The sequence below is a fragment of the Anolis carolinensis genome, chromosome 3, assembly GCF_035594765.1.
Source record: "Anolis carolinensis isolate JA03-04 chromosome 3, rAnoCar3.1.pri, whole genome shotgun sequence".
Classification (NCBI taxonomy): Eukaryota; Metazoa; Chordata; class Lepidosauria; order Squamata; family Dactyloidae; genus Anolis; species Anolis carolinensis.
In genome coordinates, this window is record NC_085843.1 from 13,380,866 (window position 1) to 13,399,762 (window position 18,897).

At 39.5% G+C, this 18,897-nt stretch overlaps 1 protein-coding gene across 26 annotated transcripts in view; it reads right to left on the reverse strand.

Moving 5' to 3' along the window:
• The window catches only part of dlg2 (discs large MAGUK scaffold protein 2), a 1,295,060-nt gene that overhangs the window by 344,392 nt on the left and 931,771 nt on the right, over window positions 1–18,897 (reverse strand). For all 26 annotated transcript variants that reach the window (XM_062977087.1, XM_062977095.1, XM_062977092.1 and 23 more), the window contains one exon: window positions 10,020–10,070. In XM_062977087.1, the coding sequence (XP_062833157.1) occupies window positions 10,020–10,070 (51 nt within the window). The remainder of the gene's footprint in view (window positions 1–10,019; window positions 10,071–18,897) is intronic.

Below are 18,897 nucleotides of genomic sequence, written 5' to 3' on the forward strand. Positions count from 1 at the left end.
ACCAACCCTACCAGTATTCAGTGTTGGCCATGTAGGTAACATGCCAAGTTTGGTGCAGATTCATTGTGGGCTGAGTTCGGAGTGCTCTTTGATTGTAGGCTAACTATAAATCCCAGCAACTACAACTCCCAAATAATAAAATCAATCCCCCCCAACCCCACCAGTATTCAAATTTGAGCGTATCAGGTATTTTTGCCAAATTTGGTCCAGATCCATAGTTGTTTGGGTTCACAGTTCTCTCCGGGGGTAGCTGAACTACATTACAGTTCCATTGTTGGTAGAGTTCAGAATGCTCTTTGATTGCAGGTGAACTATAAATCCCAGCAACTACAACTCCCAAACAACAAAATCATTCCCCACCCACCCGAACCCCACCAGTATTCAAATTTGGGCTTATCGAGTATTTGTGACAAATTTGGTCCAGTGAATGAAAATATACCCTGCATATAAGATATTTACATTCCAATTCATTACAGTAGCAAAATTACAAATATGAAGTAGCAACAAAAAATTATAGTTGGTGGTCACCACAACCTAAGGAACTGTATTAAGGGGTTGAGGCATTAGGAAGGTTGAGAACCACTGATCTTACAGGAATGAACCACTAAAGCATTCTCCAAAGATGTCTCCCCAATCTTCGTTTGAAGATCTACAACTAAAGAGAGTCTACCATCCTGCAAAGCAATCCCTCCACAGTTGAGCTGCTATTAAGAGTATACACATTTTTCCTAATGTTTAGGTGGTATCTCTTTTCTTGTAATTTGAATCCATTAGTTCATGCTCTGGAGCAGCAGAAAACAAGCTCATTCTATCTTCAGGGTTTTTAGTCAGGAGAGGCACCAGCACTCTTTGGCAGCATGTGGAAAGGAATGAGGAAGTAATCCATCAAGGACATGGTGTTACAGTGGATGATGAAGCAGCAGCTCCCCCTGTGGCCAGAATCGAGCATATCCTCAAGAAGCTGGAAGCTGGAAAATGCTAAATTGCCTCTGTGTCTTTGTCTCTGTCTGTATGTTGTATGTATTTAATGTTTGCCATGTATATGTACATTGTGATCCGCCCTGAGATCCCTTCGGGGTGAGAAGGGCAGAATATAAATACTGTAAATAAATAAATACATAAATAGATAATAAAACAACTCCCAGGGTGCCATAGCATTGAGCCATGGCAGTTAAAGTGGTGTCAAACTGGATTAATTCTACAGTGTAGATGCCACCCATTGCAATTCAAAACTTATGTAGCACAATCAACTGCATATATTCTGATGTAGGATTGTGGACAGATGCGTGTGCATTTACACAGCAAGCTTTACTCATTCATGTCCTGAACCTAGTTTTTGATCTCTGGTGGGCCATGGCAACTATCTTGAAATGTTCTTCCCATTGTTCTTCAAATGTTCTTCAAAGAGTAATGTGTAAAGACATCCACATATTTTTACATCCATCAGTCTGGATGCAAAAATGTGTGTGTGTGTGTGTGTGTGTGGGGGGGGGGGGGGGTTGAAGAAAGAAAAGACAGAAAGAAAGATAGGTCTGGGATGATTGTGTGAAAATGGAGAACAATTAGGCACGAGCTGTGAGTCAACATAAAGGTGCTTATATTCTAAGGTAAAGGTAAAGGTTTCCCCTGACGTTAAGTCCAGTCATGTCTGACTCTGGGGGTTGGTGCTCATCTCCATTTCTAAGCCGAAGAGCCGGCGTTGTCTGTAGACACCTCCAAGGTCATCTGGCCGGCATGACTGCATGTAGCGCCCTTACCTTCTCGCCGGAGCGGTACCTATTGATCTACTCACATTGGCATGTTTTCAAACTGCTAGGTTGGCAGAAGCTGGAGCTAACAGTGGGTGCTCACTCCGCTCCCGGGATTTGAACCTGGGACCTTTCGGTCTGCAAGTTCAGCAGCTCAGCGCTTTAACACACTTCGCCACCGGAGCTCCACTTATATTCTACATGGAGCTTATATTCTACATGGAGCTAACAATAGGATTGAATGAGTGCCTGAAATTTAACCAAGAAAATTATCCCAGCATTTCTAATTGCAAACATTAAATGTCTGGTCTTCTTTGCATAGCGGTCTCAGAAAAGTCCCAAGCTTTTGAAGGAAATGCAAAGAGCTACTTTTACAATTAGTATGTGCATTACTAACTAGTTTTCCTAATTACAAGCAATGTTCGGATTTGGAGGGAAGAAAGAAGGAGGAGATAAGCAAAGAGAATTAAATTTCTAAGAATGAAATGAATCATACAAATCTCCCACAGATGTGTTCAGGTTTGAAATGTCAAAAGAAAATGCCAGTTCCAAAAACCATCTGTTGAAGGTTCTGTGAAGATCTAACCAGCTGCTGCTTAGCAAATTCATGCAGGAAAAGGAGGGAGTTTTCAGACAAGAACTAATAATATTTAGAAAGAGAAACCCTATAAATTTTTACATTCTCAGACTACTCCATGGATACTGCTTCTGATGTTTAGGGATGGAATGAATATTAAAAACATTCAAAATATTTAACACCCTAGAAGACAAAATCTGAATTCAAAATGATCTTAACGGATTAACTTTTTTTTTTCTCTGCCCCACTTGAGCATCTCTACAATCCTGATGCTCCCCGTTTCACCCGGTGGCATATAATTCTTATTATTCAAAAAGTTAACTCCTTTTTATTCTCATGGAGGAAGCCTAAAAGGCTAGTAACATGGTCTATACAAGCTTCCAAGGAGCACCAATGAAAGAGAAAAATAAAAGAATGAACTGATTTGAGTAGTATACATTGAATTCAGGATTTATTTTGTGTCAAAAGTATTGCATAAATAAATAAGTTTAAAATAAGTTTAAAACTGATAAAATAAAGGGATCACAAGCTGCTAGATCGGTGGTTCTCAACCTGTGGGTCCCCAGATATTTTTGGCCTTCAACTCCCAGAAATCCTAACAGTTGGTAAACTGGCTGGGCTTTCTGGGAGTTGTAGGCCAAAGACATCTGGGGACCCCAAGTCGGGAACCACTGTGCTAGATTGTTTTAGACCAAAAACGGACAACAGTGACTGCCTTCGACAACACAATGACTGCATTGTCTGTAGCTTTAAACAGATCTTCCTCTGTGCATGAGGCAGGGCATTGTGGACAAGCATACAAATGCTGAGTTGTTTGTTCTGCTCCACCACCGCACAAGGTGGAAGAATCTTCTCGATAGTGTCATTTTGCCAGGAATTTGGGGTAACTTAAGAGTCCAACTTTTTGTGTGTATTTGGTGAGAATATGCGAGAATAATATCATGTTGCCTGATGTTTGTTTTCTGGAGGCTGATCATCTTTGAAGATGGAGTGAGCTTGTTGGCTGCTGCTCCAGAGACTATGACAGGAAGCAAGGATTCAAACCACAGGAAAAGAAATTTCACCTAAACATTAGGAAAAACCTTCCAAAAGTTAGAACTGTTTTATAGTGGAGTGTGATAGAATTTCTTTCACAGGAAGTTTTTAAATAGAGGCTGGATGGCCATGTGTGAGGAATGCTTTGATTCCTGCATGGCAGAATTGGACTGAATTGGATGGCCTTTGAGGTCTCATCACACTCTGTGATCTTATGATTTTATGGGATCTGGAGGGCCACAAAACAGCCTTGGGATGTATTTATTTCTTTAAAGGTAAAGGTTTCCCCTTGACATTAAGTCTAGTCGAGTCCAACTCTGTGAGGTGGTGCTCATCTCTATTTCTAAGCCAAAGAGCCAGCGTTGTCCATAGATGTCTCCTAGGTCATGTGGCCAGCATGACTGCATGTAGCGACATTATTTCCCTGCTGAAGCAGTACCTATTGATCTACTCACATTTGCATGTTTTCTAACTGCAAGTTTGACAGAAGCTGGGGTTTACAACAGAAGCCCACCCCATCCCATGGATTTGAATCAATGACCTTCTGGTCAACAAATTATGGAGCTTAGCAGTTTAACCCACTGCACCACTGCACCCCAAATGTATTTATTTATTATATTTCTAAGTCAAAGATAGGGACAAACTTGTACTATTGGATTTCCTGAATTAGAAGAGTGCTATTATTAGTCAAAAGGTGATATTAGTGACATTTTATGGGTGTAGAAAATTGAAAAAAAATAAAAACACCAGCTTATATAGTAGGTACCTTTGTTGTATGTGTAGGGGTATGATGCTGTGATTGTTGTAGTGAAGATGATTGTTTTAGATTATGTTGTTTTAGTTGTTGTAGCTTTTACATATTAAGAAAAAGTATTTGTATGGCGTTGTTTTTGTGTGTTGGGGGGACAGTGCTGTGGCTTTGAGCATTTTGTCTAGTGTTTTATATATTGGGTTGTTTGTAGGCTTGTTGGTCTGTTTTTATTGATTAAAAATGGGGAAAAAACCCAGGCTTGGTGATGACTCCTTTACCAACTCTTGATCTAAAGAAAAAACTCTAGTTGTGTTCTGTCTCTTTTTGTCAGCTGTGAAGAAAAAAATGCCTACATTTTCTTCCTTTTTATCTTTGATTTGATCGTAAGAGTGATCAGATAAAAGTCAAGCAAAATAAAGGAAAATGCAGAGCCCTAGAGTATTCTCGACACTTGAAGCAGATCTGCTCTCAAAGCTTTCCTCATTTTCAACTTTAAATACTATGTAATAGTGGAAATGGTTTCTTTTTTTAATTGACACTGCCTCTCCAAAAGGAAATGTTAAAGAAAGCAACAATAAATCTATGGAGTTCTGCTGCTGCTCTCAACTCGGTTGTGAGGGGAAATGTAAAACCAACTGTGTGGGATGGAATTTCTCTAAGAGCATTCAAAGCCTGAGATTATTTTTTAGTCTAGGTCACATCTGACCCCTGATAGTTTCTCTGTTATGTTTCCTGAAGGCTTTTAGATATGAATTTCTTAAAAAAAAAATTCAATGACTTTCTGTGTGCAATTAGTTTGCACACAGAAATTGCAACCTAAAGAGTATTCCATCTTCAAATCTCTTCCTCCATTTGCTCTCCTGTAACACTGCAGCTTACGTGAATGAGAAGGGAAGTGCAAGTATTGATTGAAAGCTTGCTGCTGGTGGCTACAAGGATCTTTCCTGAATGTGCAAGACAACGTTGTTGTTTGTTGTTTTTTAGGAACTGAAATTTAATATTTGCTTGAAAGCTCTAAGGTAAGGTAAAGGTTTCCCCTAACATTAAGTCCAGTCATGTCCAACTCTGGGGGTTGGTGCTCATCTCCATTTCTAAGCTGAAAAGCTGGCATTGTCCGTAGACACCTCCAAGGTCATGTGGCCGGCATGACTGCATGGAGTGCCGTTACCTTCCCGCCGGAGCGGTACCTATTGATCTACTCACATTTGCATGTTTTTGAACTGCTAGCTTGGCAGAAGCTGGAGCTAACAGCGGGCTCTCACTCCACTCCCCGGATTTGAACCTGGGACCTTTTGGTCTGCAAGTTCAGCAGCTCAGTGCTTTAACACACTGAGCCACCAGAGGTTCAATTGAAAGCTCTGCTCAGCCATAAATCTTACTGAGAAAAGGAAGATTGCCACTCTCTTTTAGCTTTATCTATCTCATTTTTGTAATGTTTTAGAGTTGGAAATTAACTCAATAGACATCAAGTCTACATTAACCAATGCAAGAAATCCCTGACTACCGTATTGTATGACAGCAGAAGAGCAAGAAGGTGGGTGTGTGGATATAATCATGGGAGCATAGATTGGTGCATGGGTGAAGTTTCATGAATGAACTGTGGTGCAATCTCAAAAGTACCCATCCCAGTATGTATCTGCTCTCTATTAAAGTACAACTGTCATGGAATAACAGCTAGGCTTGAGCAATTTGGCTGGAGGGTGATCTGGTTTCGGCATCCAAATTTCATTGGGCACTAAGATCTGTTTTTCGGGAGCTTCCCAAAAATCGGCTAATGGAAATATCTGTTTTCAGCTAGGCAGCCAAACAATCCGGGAAGATCCGGCCAATTGGTGTCTATGGGGAACTTACAAGACTCCCCTTTCCATTCCTGGGATCCTTTATTTCTTCCTTTCAAGGGAGTCTGGGTTTCAGCAATGGGGTTAAGGAAGCACCCTTCCTGGGACTCTTTCCTTTCTTCCTTTTAAGGGATTCTGGGTTTGAGGAATGGGGTCGAAGATGCATCCTTCCTAAGACCCTTTTCTTTCTGCCTTTCAAGGGAGTCTGTATTTCAGCAAAGAGGTTAAGGAAACAGTAAGTAAGACGCGTGACAACATTCTTCTATTCAGATTGGCCCAACAAGCAGGGCTCACAAGGAAACCCTGTGCAAGCTAATTGCAGCAGCCTCTTCGCGCGCATGATGCTGAATAGGGGAGGAGGAGCAAAAAAACATGACGGCCGGGCCCTTACTATTATGGCCATCCAGCCAAACCGAACAAGCCAGATTGGCCAAAGGAAACCGACCATTCTGAATCTGTTCACAAGCCTAATAGCAGCTTCGTCAATAAGGCCCCAAATCACATTACAAGAAACAACAGAGCTAGTATAAGTGCACTCAGTCTAAGTCATTCAATGCAGCAATTACTTTTTATAAAACTTCTATTACCGGCCAAGGACAGAGTTATAGCTTACTTTTAAAGACTGCTTAAGAGCACTTTGGGACTTTACAGTTTATTACCACCTGCTTAACATTTGGGGGCTCCCCAAATTCATTTCTGTACGTTAGCAGAATAAATGACAAGCTCTCCTGAGTGAAAGCAGAAAGTCAAACATTGCATGACAGACAGATGGGAGCAATGAAGGTGTATTTAAAACTGTTGAATGATAAGCCAGTATATAGGTCAGAGGCTTCATGTATCCATGTATAATAAAATGTGCCTTTTCTAGGTCCTCCAGGCTAACTCTGTGGCATTCTTGCACCAGAAGAGTGTTATAGAGGACCTTCGTTTCAATAGGGTTTGCTATTATCCATGGCTTTGAATATCCATGTGAAGTCCAGGAATATATTCTTTGTGGATACTGGGATTGTAAAATATACTTAACTAAATAGTTGATATAGAATACAGGTTATTGTGTTTTTTAATGTTGGGTTTGGCATAAAAATATTATTACGTAACTTGTAAATATATTAAATATACTTCCTGGCTTCCTTCCTTATCTAATGCTTCTATCATTTCTCCCCATGCAGTCAAATCCAATTAAAGAAGTTGGTGCATGGGGGAGTTAAGATTGTGGAAGTAATGTCAGGTAAACATGATTAAGTGGCAGTCATGAATATGGAATACTTACTCATTCCGTATTCATGATTGCTATTTAGTTATCATGGTGACACTATTCCCATGTATTTAACCAGTATACCGTACTATGTAGCTGATGCAGAATACTGACCCGTCTCTTTTGTCCAAAATGCCTAGGGAGAAGGTCTTAGGTCATGTTACTGAAGACAATGCTGACTAAGAATGTATTCTGCAGCCTAGTTAGCATAATGGTTCATCTAGATCTTTTTAATAGCCATAAACACAGCTGGGATTTTCTGCCAGATATTCACAGTGTCGCCTTTCCCCCGGCCCAAACTGTGCAAGCGATACTCTCTCCCTGGATTCAAACTATGATGCTTTCCAGCCAAGGCCTTTACTGAGCAATTGAAGGGTGGGAGCACATGTTTATCCAACATCATTCAAGATTTAATGCTGGTGATTAGAGCCTGCATAATCAATTATCTATGCTAGGTCAAGCTGCAAACGGTTGACACAAATCACGTTGCCCTTCTGACTATGTAAACTGATAAGTGTATGCATCTATTAAAAATAATTCTGGCACTCGAAAAAATGTTACCCTGGAAGTCATGTGTTCTGCTCAGTGACCTTTTGATGCTCCAGTTAACAAACTGCAATGAGAAATGCCCAAATATCTGTGACCATTGCTCATTTGCCTTTGTGATAATGGCACGCTCTTGTAAGATCTTAGGAAAAGTTCCTATGTTAGACTGCAACTCCATAAACAGATGGAAGATTTGGGAGGTGTAACCTTAAAAGTAACATTTCCAAGCTCTGGTCATTTTGCTAAGAAATAGATCCATTCATTTTGGACCATCAATTACATTTAAGCCTTTCATAAAATATAGCCTAGTTTGTAATTTTAAAATTGAAATTTGATGTACGTACAAGAAGAGAGTCAACAGGATACTTATGCACTTTTGGATTGGGTTGTAGGTGGGTTTAAAAAAAAAAGAAAAATCTCTCCAAGGTTCTGCAAATATGTGTGTTTAGGCTTATTCCCACCAGTGAAAGGGAAGAGTATGGACAACACGAACAATTGAAGATGAGAGTTCTCAAAATTGTGTCTATCTTCTAAATTAAGGGCCCTTTCCCATTCCTTCTGGAAGTGGGTAGTTGTGCAATGACGTTAGTAAAGTACAGTTAGCACCCCATGTTCGCTGAGGTTAGGAGTACAAAACTCCTGCAAAAGAGAGAAAACCCTTTTTTTAAAAACAAAACAAAACAAAACACCCCACATTTTTAAACCTGAGAAAATGCCTCTCTTGGATTCTCTAGGTTTTCCAGCATGACTGTGAATTTCTGGTAGAAGAGTCTAGTAATTCCTAGAGATTACATTTTATTCCGATTAAAAAAAAGTCAAACCTGCAAATGTAGAGAGCTGACTGTGCCTATAATTCTTTGTTAAATAACCCTGGTAGAATCCCCTTAACTACATCACTAGTGTTGTCTAGCAGGGAAATCCCACACTAATCAACAACTCCAGGATTCCATAAGATGGAGTCATGGCAATCGAAGGGGCTTCAGACATCCGTAATGATGTAATATAGACACGCTCTAAACCAGGTGTTCTCATCCTGTGGGTCCCCAGATGTTTTGGCCTTCAACTCCCAGCTGGTAAACTGGCTGGAATTTCTGGGAGTTGGAGGTCAAAACACTTGGAGACCCACAGATTGAGAACCACTGCTCTAAACTGTAAGACAAGAAATGAATATTTCAAAAACAGGAAACACACAAAGGAAACCTACCAGTTTCTCTCCCTATTGCCTCCATAGGTCCACGGTTGTTGGTGCAAGCATGAGTGAACATGTTTCTACTTCCCATATAATTTTCAAGGTCAGCCCAAGATGTTTGGCTGCCAGAAACACACAAGTTGCTGTCCCTTGTACTTCATTTATAGGAAGAAATGTGAATAATAGCTAACTTCAACATTGTCAATGTGCCCTCTATGTCACCATAGGGTAGAAACTTTGCTAAACAGTTGGTTTTTCTTTTTTGTAGAGTACAACTGAAGCATTTTCTACAGAATACATTGTAAACACTGTTAGCATGTTGTTGTTAACAGATTTGTGTAAACGGTGGCATTCAGAAACCTTTTACCATTGCCATTTTTTGTGGCCTGAACATTGAGCTATGGGACCCATTTGGGGTTGGGACCCACAGTATTAGGGTATTGAGGACTGGCTATGCGGCACATACTGCTCTTTACTAAAGTCTTTGGAGGCCTAGCCAGGGAAGACCTATGCAGTATCCTAGCATTTGTTGCCTGAAATGGTATCCTCGTGTTGCCTTTGGGAAATCATTGTCCTTGGGTCTACTGCTAACACCACACTGAATTTCTGAGCAATGTGAAAGGTTCAGTGTTATTATTTTGGTCTGAAAATTGGATTTACAACACGGTTCAATGTATACATGTTTTACTAATACAGATATCCTGAACGGATGCATGCATACATAAAATTGTACCCTGGGAATCTCACCCAGAAACCATACACATAAGCATAGTTCTCAAGGCTTCAGACTGTCACATGAAAGATTTCCAAGTTTGGGTCTTTTCAAATTTTAGAAACAAAATAGCAAGAAAATCTTTAGAACCAAGCTCCCTAACAGAGAAGTAATACATCTGTAGGCATTTGGGGATTTGAGCTCCATCAGCAAGTCTTGATTGGTAGGAATTTTTTTGTATAATTATGTAATATGAATCCTACTCCAGATACTTTAATTGAAAATGAAGGATTATATCTAGCTAATTGCTTTATTTGTATTGCTAACAAAGATATCCTGACTCAGAGGGGAAAGAACAATTAACTTACCCGTTCCAATGTGATCTCTTCAAATTCATATTCAATCTCTGTTCCATTGACCTAGAAATGATATAACACAGAAATTCATTAATACCTGTGAGAGAAACAGAGGGAAAATCCTGTGTTTTGATGAGAACATGAGATCATTCACACTCTAGTTCCAAATAGAAAGAAGGGCATTAGTACTACAGTAGAATCTCACTTATCCAACATAAATGGGTCGGCAGAACGTTGGATAAGTGAATATGTTGGATAATAAGGAGGGATTAAGGAAAAGCCTATTAAACATCAAATTACATTATGATTTTACAAATTAAGCACCAAAACATCATGTTTTACAACAAATTTGACAGAAATAGCAGTTCAATACACAGCAATGTTATGTAGTAATTACTGTATTTACGAAGTTAGCACCAATGTATTGAAAACATTGACTACAAAAACATTGACTACCAAAAGGCCGATTGCGTTGGATAATCCAGAACATTGGATAAGCGAAAGTTGGATAAGTGAGACTCTACTGTACCTCAATGGGAATAAAGCAAGGGTTCTGTCATGGGAAGACTGAATAGCATTGTGTTAAGGGCAAAGGCACACTATATGAGAGCTGATTTGACGAAGGTTTACAATATATTGGCTGAGAACCTATATTGAGTTTGTGTAGTGTAAATCTATTCTCATATATATATGTTGGTTGTGAATCTTTCTGCTGTATACTAACATTACACAAATGGTAATAGTCCCACCAATGGGCTTTCTTATTGTTCTCGTGGGGAATAGGGTTTTCCCAGCATCTGTTTCTGCAGCATTAGTGAAGAAAGTAGCACTATGAAAGTATTCATGAATGGTTCTATACAATCCAGAAATGTGGAGCTGCATAACTCTAATTCTATTTGTGGTTACTCCTAATATATACCGCTTCTATCACTTATTGAGTGGACATACAAGACACAGGTAGATTCTCATTCGATCTCTCTGCTGTAGTTGAGACTAACAATAGGATTTAGGTTTCTGTGAAATGGTTACATTTAGAACTCTGCTTAGTCAATCCTTAACTGAATATACAATTCCATAAGAAGTACAGCCATGCAGAAAGGTGAAGAAGCAATATTTGTGCTTCTTCCTACATGCTTCTAACTTCCAACATGGTGGAGTAGCCTCCTCTGGAGGTTTGTAAGTAGAGGCTAGATGGCCATCTGTCAGGGGCGTTTTGATTCTGTGTCCATGTACAGCAGGAGGTTGGACTAGATGGCCCACGTGGTCTCTTCTAACTCTATGATTCTATGATTCCATAAGCATGAGGGGGAAAGGCACTCAAGTATGACTGTAGTGGAAGGTCAAGAGGATGCTGACCTACTACGATCTTCAGTCATGCCGATAGCCCTCAACCTATTCTTTTTTGATTCCACCCCATGCCTGCTTTAGGAATGGAATATGTTGGAATTGCAAATCCTTGACCCTCTTTTGTATGTGATGGGATTAAAAACGAATCAAAATATTCTGGATAGTGATGCATAATGTCCTTAAGGAAATGTTCAACCTTACTTAAAATTTAGATTCTCCTTCCCCTCTCCCTTTTAACTTAATTGCATGGAAATGTATGATATGATTTGCATTGTTCCTTCCTTCCAGTATGGGACTCAAAGTAGTGACCAACACAGACTGAGATACTGTGATTTTAATAATATGTTTTAAAAACAATTGAATAAACAACACTATAAAACCACTTCTTGTTGGTCTTACGTGCCTTCAAGTCATCTCTGGCTTATGACTATACTCTCCCAGGGTTTTCTTGGCAAGATTTATCCAGAAGAGGTTTGCTGTTGCCTTCTTCAAAGGCTAAGAGTGTGTGATTTGCTACAGTCATGCAGTGCATTTCCATTTCTAAGTGGAAATTCAGGCTCCAGCCTCCTACAGTCCAAGGCTAATTTCCAATCACTAAACCACTCTGGCTCCCCAAATAATTTTTAAAGAAGAATTAATTTAAAACAATGTAAATGCATTTTAAATATAATAATGAGAATAAAAGTACAGCACCCACCCCATTAAACAAGCCCTTTGCAGTAAGAAGATAATAGTGAAAAGGTTGTATAAATATAGGGTCATAGAACAGAATCTAGAGTTGGAAGAGATGACAAGGGCCACCTTCTCCAATCCCCTGCCATGTAGGGACACACAATCAAAGCACTCTTGACTAATGGTCGCTGAGCCTCTGTTTAAAAACCTTCAGAAAATGACAGATGGTTATTTAAAAGCCTCAAAGGAAGGAGCTTCCATCAAACTCCAAGGCAGAGTGTTCTACTGTTGAACAGCTCATACAGTCAGGAAGTTCTTCCTGATGTTCAGGTGGAATCTCCTTTCCTGTAATTTAAACCCATTGCTCCAAGTCTTATTTTCCAGGGCAGCAGAAAACAAGCTTGCTCCCTCTTTCTTATGACATCCTTTCAAATATCTATACACGATTATCATGTTTCCTCTCAACCTTCTCTTCTGAAGGCTAAACATGCCTAGTTCTTTAGGATGCTCCTCATAGGATATAGTCTCCAGACCTTTCATCATTTTAGTTGCCATCCCCTGGACACTTTCCAGCTTATCAATGTCTCTTTTAATTTGTGGTGTCCAGAATTGGACACAGTATTCTAGGTAAGGCCTGACCAAAGCAGAATAGAGAGACACCATGACTTTCCTCGATCTAGATATTATTGCTCAGGTTGAACAGCAATCTCTTTTTGGGAGGAGACTGAGGCAAAGAAAGTGTTGAGCAGCTCTGCCTTTTCCCTATCCGCTGTTTAGCATTTCACCACCTTCTCCACACAGAGGCCCTTTCATTTCTTTTTCTTTCTTTTACTACTGACATAATCAAAAACCCTATTTTTATTGTTTTTAATCTCTCTGGCAAGCTTGAGTTCATTTTATGCTTTAGCCTTTTGGACATTTTCTCCCAATAGAGTGGAACTGTTACATGCCTCAATCCAGACACTATATTCCTATTGAAGCAGCCTACAATAGCATTGGCTTTTTAAGCTGCTACATAAAAAAGTTTGTTTATTGTCAGAAGGAGAGCAAGAAGAGGACCAATCTTCTCACGTAGCCTCACTAAATATTCATGTGACTATGCTGGAATCAAGAAACTCTTTCTCAAGAATCTTAACATTAGGGTGGGTTCATATAGGGCAGTGTTTCTCAAGAGATTGCAAGAGAAGTTAAAAGGGTTTGCCAAAGACCAATATTTTCTGTTGGCCATGAGGGTTCTGTGTGGGAAGTTTGGGCCAATTCGATCATTGGGATTCAAGGGGCTCTTTGACTGTAGCTGAACTATAAATCCCAGCAACTACAACTCCCAATGTCAAGGTCTATTTTCCCCAAACTCCACCAGTATTCAAATTTGAGCATATTGAGTATTTGTGCCAAGTTTGGTCCAGATTCATCATTGTTTGGAGTCCACAGTGCTCTCTGAATGTAGGCAAACTACAACTTCCAAACTCAAGGTCAATGCCCAGCAAACCCTTCCAATATTTCCTATTGGTTATGGGAGTACTGTGTGCCAAGTTTGGTTCAATTCCATCATTGGTGGAGTTCCAAATGCTCTTTGATTGTAGGTGAACTATAAATCCCAGTAACTACAACTCCCAAATCCCCTTCCCCCCAAACCCACCTGTATTCAAATTTGGACGTATCAGGTATTTCTGTGCCAAATTTAGTCCAGTGAATGAAAATACATCCTGCATATCAGATATTTACATTATAATTCATAATGACTGTTATGAAGTAGCAACAAAAATAATTGTATGGTTGGGGGTCACCACAACATGAGGAACTGTATTAAGGGGTTGTGGCATTAGGAAGGTTGAGAACCACTGATATAGGGAGATATAAGGAAATTTGTTTTATAGATTGGTTGCTTTTTAATAGCTGTTAATGTATTTCCTTCACATTCCTGTCTTCCCATAGACACTTGAACCAAGCCTTAAATGATGAATGAGGTCATTTTGTTTGGAAAATTTCTCATTTTTTGAGATGGAACATTAGCAAGCTAATGCTGCAACCAACTTTCTCTCAACAAAATTATTATAAAATGAGATAGCTTCAGAAACTAAGGGACCCAATACTTGCAGAAAATTAAAGCAACTGGGTGCCGTAAGATACCATGCTTCCATCACATATTAATGTAAGTTCCAGCTAATATAAAATAAGAATAGGATATAAACCTTTTGTTATAAACCATGTTTCTAAAATAAGCTGGAATGGCTTAGGAAGTATTATTAACATAACATCCAGTCATTAGAAATCGAGAGGTAGGTTCTAATTTTTTTTCTTTCTGAAAGGATTATTTGATGATGTAGGTCAGAGAAAAAGATTTGGCTCAAGGACTAATAACAACCTCTTTCCATATCTACTTGAGGCTTTGAGGATAGCACAAGAGACAAGATATACCTCCAGGATTTCCACAAGGAACACTCTTAATAGGTTCACCTGTGTTAACATGACAACCTCAGTTAACATGCAATGTAAGTCGAGACTGGCAGTTTAACTAAGTGCCTCTTCACTTATCAACTTATAAGTGTTGAGTTGATCCTCCATACTTAACACTGCTATATACATCAATTTCTCTATCACTTTGCTCCATTACGGCAAAGAACAGCTATTCATAAACTGAGCAAATGTGTATGTGCTTTCAAGTCACCTGGAAAATTATAGAGATCTCATGAATGTCATAGCATTTTCTTAGACAAGGAATACACAGGAGTCAGCTTTGCAAGTTCCTTCCTCTGAAAAATTCCTGGTATTCATTGATCTCCGAAGTACTAACCAGGATAGACCTTTCTTAACCTCCAAGATCAGATTAAGCTGGTGTCTTCATAACCCTCTATAATGAGATGTTAAACTAATTTCCATGGCCATTGAATCCATGGCCATGGATAAAGAATCTGTGGATACGGGGCCAACTATATTTTTTACATAATGGTCAGTGCTCTTTACTTTTTATCCTTTTTTGTCCCCAGATGTTATTGGATGACAACTCCCATCACTTTTGATTATTTGTCATGCATACTGGGGATAATGGGAATTGCAATCCAATAGCATTTGTGGCTCTGAGTTTGGGGAATGGTTAGAGGACATTTTAAAGTCAGACATCATATCCACAAGCCTTGTATCTAACTTAAAACCTATCCTGACTCAACATAACAAATGATAGCCTTCCAGATATTGTTATATCCTGTGGTGAAGTGTGAATTTTAATCTACAGTCATGTATAATTATAGGTAGATGGTTAAAGAGATAAGTACTTAAAATAGCATGACTAGGGGATGGTGGCCAGCTCAGCTTATTCTGAGATGAGTTGCCATGGGAAAAGGGAGGAGCCAACTGCCACTTGGCAAGGGAGGCATTTTAAAAATAGGCAGTCTGTGGTCAGAGAACCGCAGGAAAATCTATTCTACCGTGTTGAGAATAAAGAAGGTTAAGTCTGTGTGATTTAGATAAGTCAAGTTGATTAGTAGATAGGGTTGGAGTATAAAGGGGAAGAGAAAACCCAGTAAGAGCCTTTACTGTAACAGAAATAACAGAGGGAAAGAATAGGATAGAACCTGGAGTGATCTATAAAAGAAAGAACACCTTCTGAAGTAAATAAGTATAAAATTTGTCTAGTGGAAAGAACAATCTTCTTAAGAGTTGTTTTATGAAAGGTTATAAAGGTAACCACTAAAGGAATGTACCTCTAGGAGTTAAGAAACATTGAAACCATTAAGCTTCTATACTTCAATAAACTTATTACACTTCCTCTTAAATTCAAGTCTCTTTACTTTCGAGTCAGGCTGCGCTACACATCAAAGGAAGATAAGCATCATATTACAGGCTAGTGGCTGTGTTATCGATTTTGTAGATTCATTACAAATTGTAGGAGCACCTGACAAATCGTCCCTTCAACTGGGGGCGTCGTTACATATCCCATTTCTCATCAGCTCTAGTCATGATGTCTAATGATGAGTAATGTAGGAGCTGCAGTCCAGCATCTGGAGGGCCACATAAACTGACATGGTGGGCTGGATTTGGCTCACGGGCTCTGAGTTTGACACATGGATACTACTCCTGATGACCAACTCCATTACATGTCCCTTTAGGTTATATCTAAGACTAAAAAAACCTGGAACATCTGTATATTTCTGATATATTTTGCAAAAAATAGAAGCCCTCAGTTCTCAAATAATTTGCTTTGCATTAGTCCAACTAAAGTCAGTAGGGACTACTTTGGGATAAGCAGCTTATGGAGGACAGCCTGCACTGAAGAGATATGTGGGTGAAGGCTTCCTTATCATGGCACTGGAGCATGAAAGTTTGGAAGTGTATTTGCTTGGTTTGCGGGCTCAGGAGATCTCAGTTCTCACGTACCTTGTGTTGCTAATTCCTGGGGATGGTGATAATACTCCTGCTTCTCTTAAACAGGCCCTATTATTGATGCTAACACTTTGCATAGTGTGTCCTAAGAATTTTTGAATGACTTAATTTTGAAATAACTACACCTCAGGAAGACAAGGTGGTAACTGTAAGGAGTCTGCCCAAAGAGGCATCGATTGTGCCATAATGGTCTGCTTCTTGTCCAACACTTCTCTACTGGTGGAAGTTGCTTTCCATTTTGAAGATCCACCAGGAGAAAAGCAACTGGAAATATCCTGTGCACAAGTTTGAAATGGTTCTTTACCTCCTGTGGCCTATGCTTTAAGCATGGGAAAGGTTCAGCCTGTCAGATTTGGGCTATGCTGGCTAGGGTTGCTGGCATGACTATAGGTCTGTGGATGGTGGAATTTGCACCAGATAATCTCATCAGAGGGCATGACACCAACTATGGGCATTGAGAAAGAGGTGGGCAAGGTAGGAGGGAAAGCATCCCATCATCATCATCTGCTTTTATCTCTGGACTGAAATGCAAAGCAAGTAATGCTGAATGCCTTTGACTCCTCAACTCAATGTAAGCTAGTCCTCTTAGCTGGATTGTTTTACAAAAATTCAACTCTCTCTTATCTTCCCCTCGCCCTTGCATGTACTCAGATGGGTTCCCCCTTTGCCTCAACCTTTCCCACATATTTACTAGGCATGGTCAAAATATCGAAATGATTCTTGGATTAAAATCGAAATTATCCCGCTTTTTGATCCGTTATCCGACTCGTGCTATCACGGCCCATCAAGCTTGTTAATTCGAGGCATTGTAGCCCTACTCTCGTTATGTCTCTTAAATTTTTTCGTAAATTTTTTTGCCCCAAAGTAATTTTAAAAAATATTTTTAATTATTTTTTAAAATGTGTTTTTAATGCAACTGAACTTGTTTGGGAGCGCAACACAGCCAAACATGGGCTCGGCTCCCTGACCAATCACAGGACTCCATGATGGATGTAAGGGTGGGGGCTAACGTCCTCTGCGTGCCCACGCATCCATCATTCTTCTATAAAAAGCCCAGTTTGGGCTGCCTCGTGGCATTCCGTTCGGTGGGAGCTGGGAGCACGAGAGGGTGGGTGGGTGGATGGATGCTGTCTGGGCTATTTACATAGTTTTCCCTCACTGCATTTCCTCTCCGTCAACATCCTTCTTTTCCTTAAACAACAGATATTTTTTTAAAAACCTTTTCCCCTCCTTGGGATGCATCTGAATGCTTACCCAGCAGTTAAAACTATTTTTGACACTAGCAGCAACCACTTGTGTTTTTCCCCCATATGCCAAAGCACATGCTTTTGTGTGGCATGCTTTGCTTTATGAAGGTAGATACAGGCTTAATTTTAAACTCTGATTTCTGAGACACACACATTTCCTGCTGTTGGATGAGCTAACCATACATTTTGAATTTCCTGATCATTCCCTATTTTCCCTGCTCTCTTGTGAGTTTGTTGCTCTTCACTGCTCTTGCTGCTGCTCCTGTTGCAAAACCAGGGGTAAAGAAATGGGTAGTCTGTGTGTGTATTTGAGTTTGTAGACACACATGTACAATCTCAGGATGCAGGAGAGATGAAATAAATGAATACTTGAAGATTGAGGTTCATTAGCTACAATAGTTTGGTATGGTCTAGTATGGGAGGGGATCCACAGGGTTGACAGTTTGATTTACCCTAATGGTTGACACCAACCCTAGAGACACTTCTGGAGGAAGAATCCAAGACCGATCAAAATGGTAGTGATGGATGACCACAGGTCCTGGCTATCTACTGCATTTGTCCACCAATGTCAATGGCACTGATAATCTCCTGGCTTTTTAATGTCAAAGCGCCATGGGAATGATGGCTTATCATCTGTTAAAAAGGTACATCTGTTCCTTTTTTCATACAGGAATCACCAATGACAAAACTCTCACATATCAAATCAACCCATTAATACCAAATAATGGAAGACTTTGTACTATACCAGGTAGATGGGTAGTCTCTGTGTGTATTTGAGTTTGTAAACACACTTGAAGATTCAGGTACATTAGCTACAATATTTTGGTATGGAGGACTTTGTAGTATACCAGTTAGATTGAATCTGGTTTCCAAAGGAGGCAGGTTAAGAAATCATTTGCATGCATCAATACAAGGTGCTTGGGAATGAGCCAACATTAATATTAAATTAAATACATTTCAGGCGGATTTAATATTAATAACTCAGCTCTTTGTACACATGCATTCCAAAAAAGATTTTTATTTCAAGTTATTACTTCCAGCCAGCTGATCTTGAAAAGTAAATGAGGAATTAAAAAAAGGAAAGTGAAATTTCATGAAGATATGCAATGACAAGGCCATTTCGTTATCTCCTATTGAGATGTCTAATATTTTGTTTGTTTCACCTGAAGTGATTTATAAATTATATTACTGATTCCTAAACGTTCAAGAAAATTGGTGCAAATATTAGGAAAGAGACCACTGAT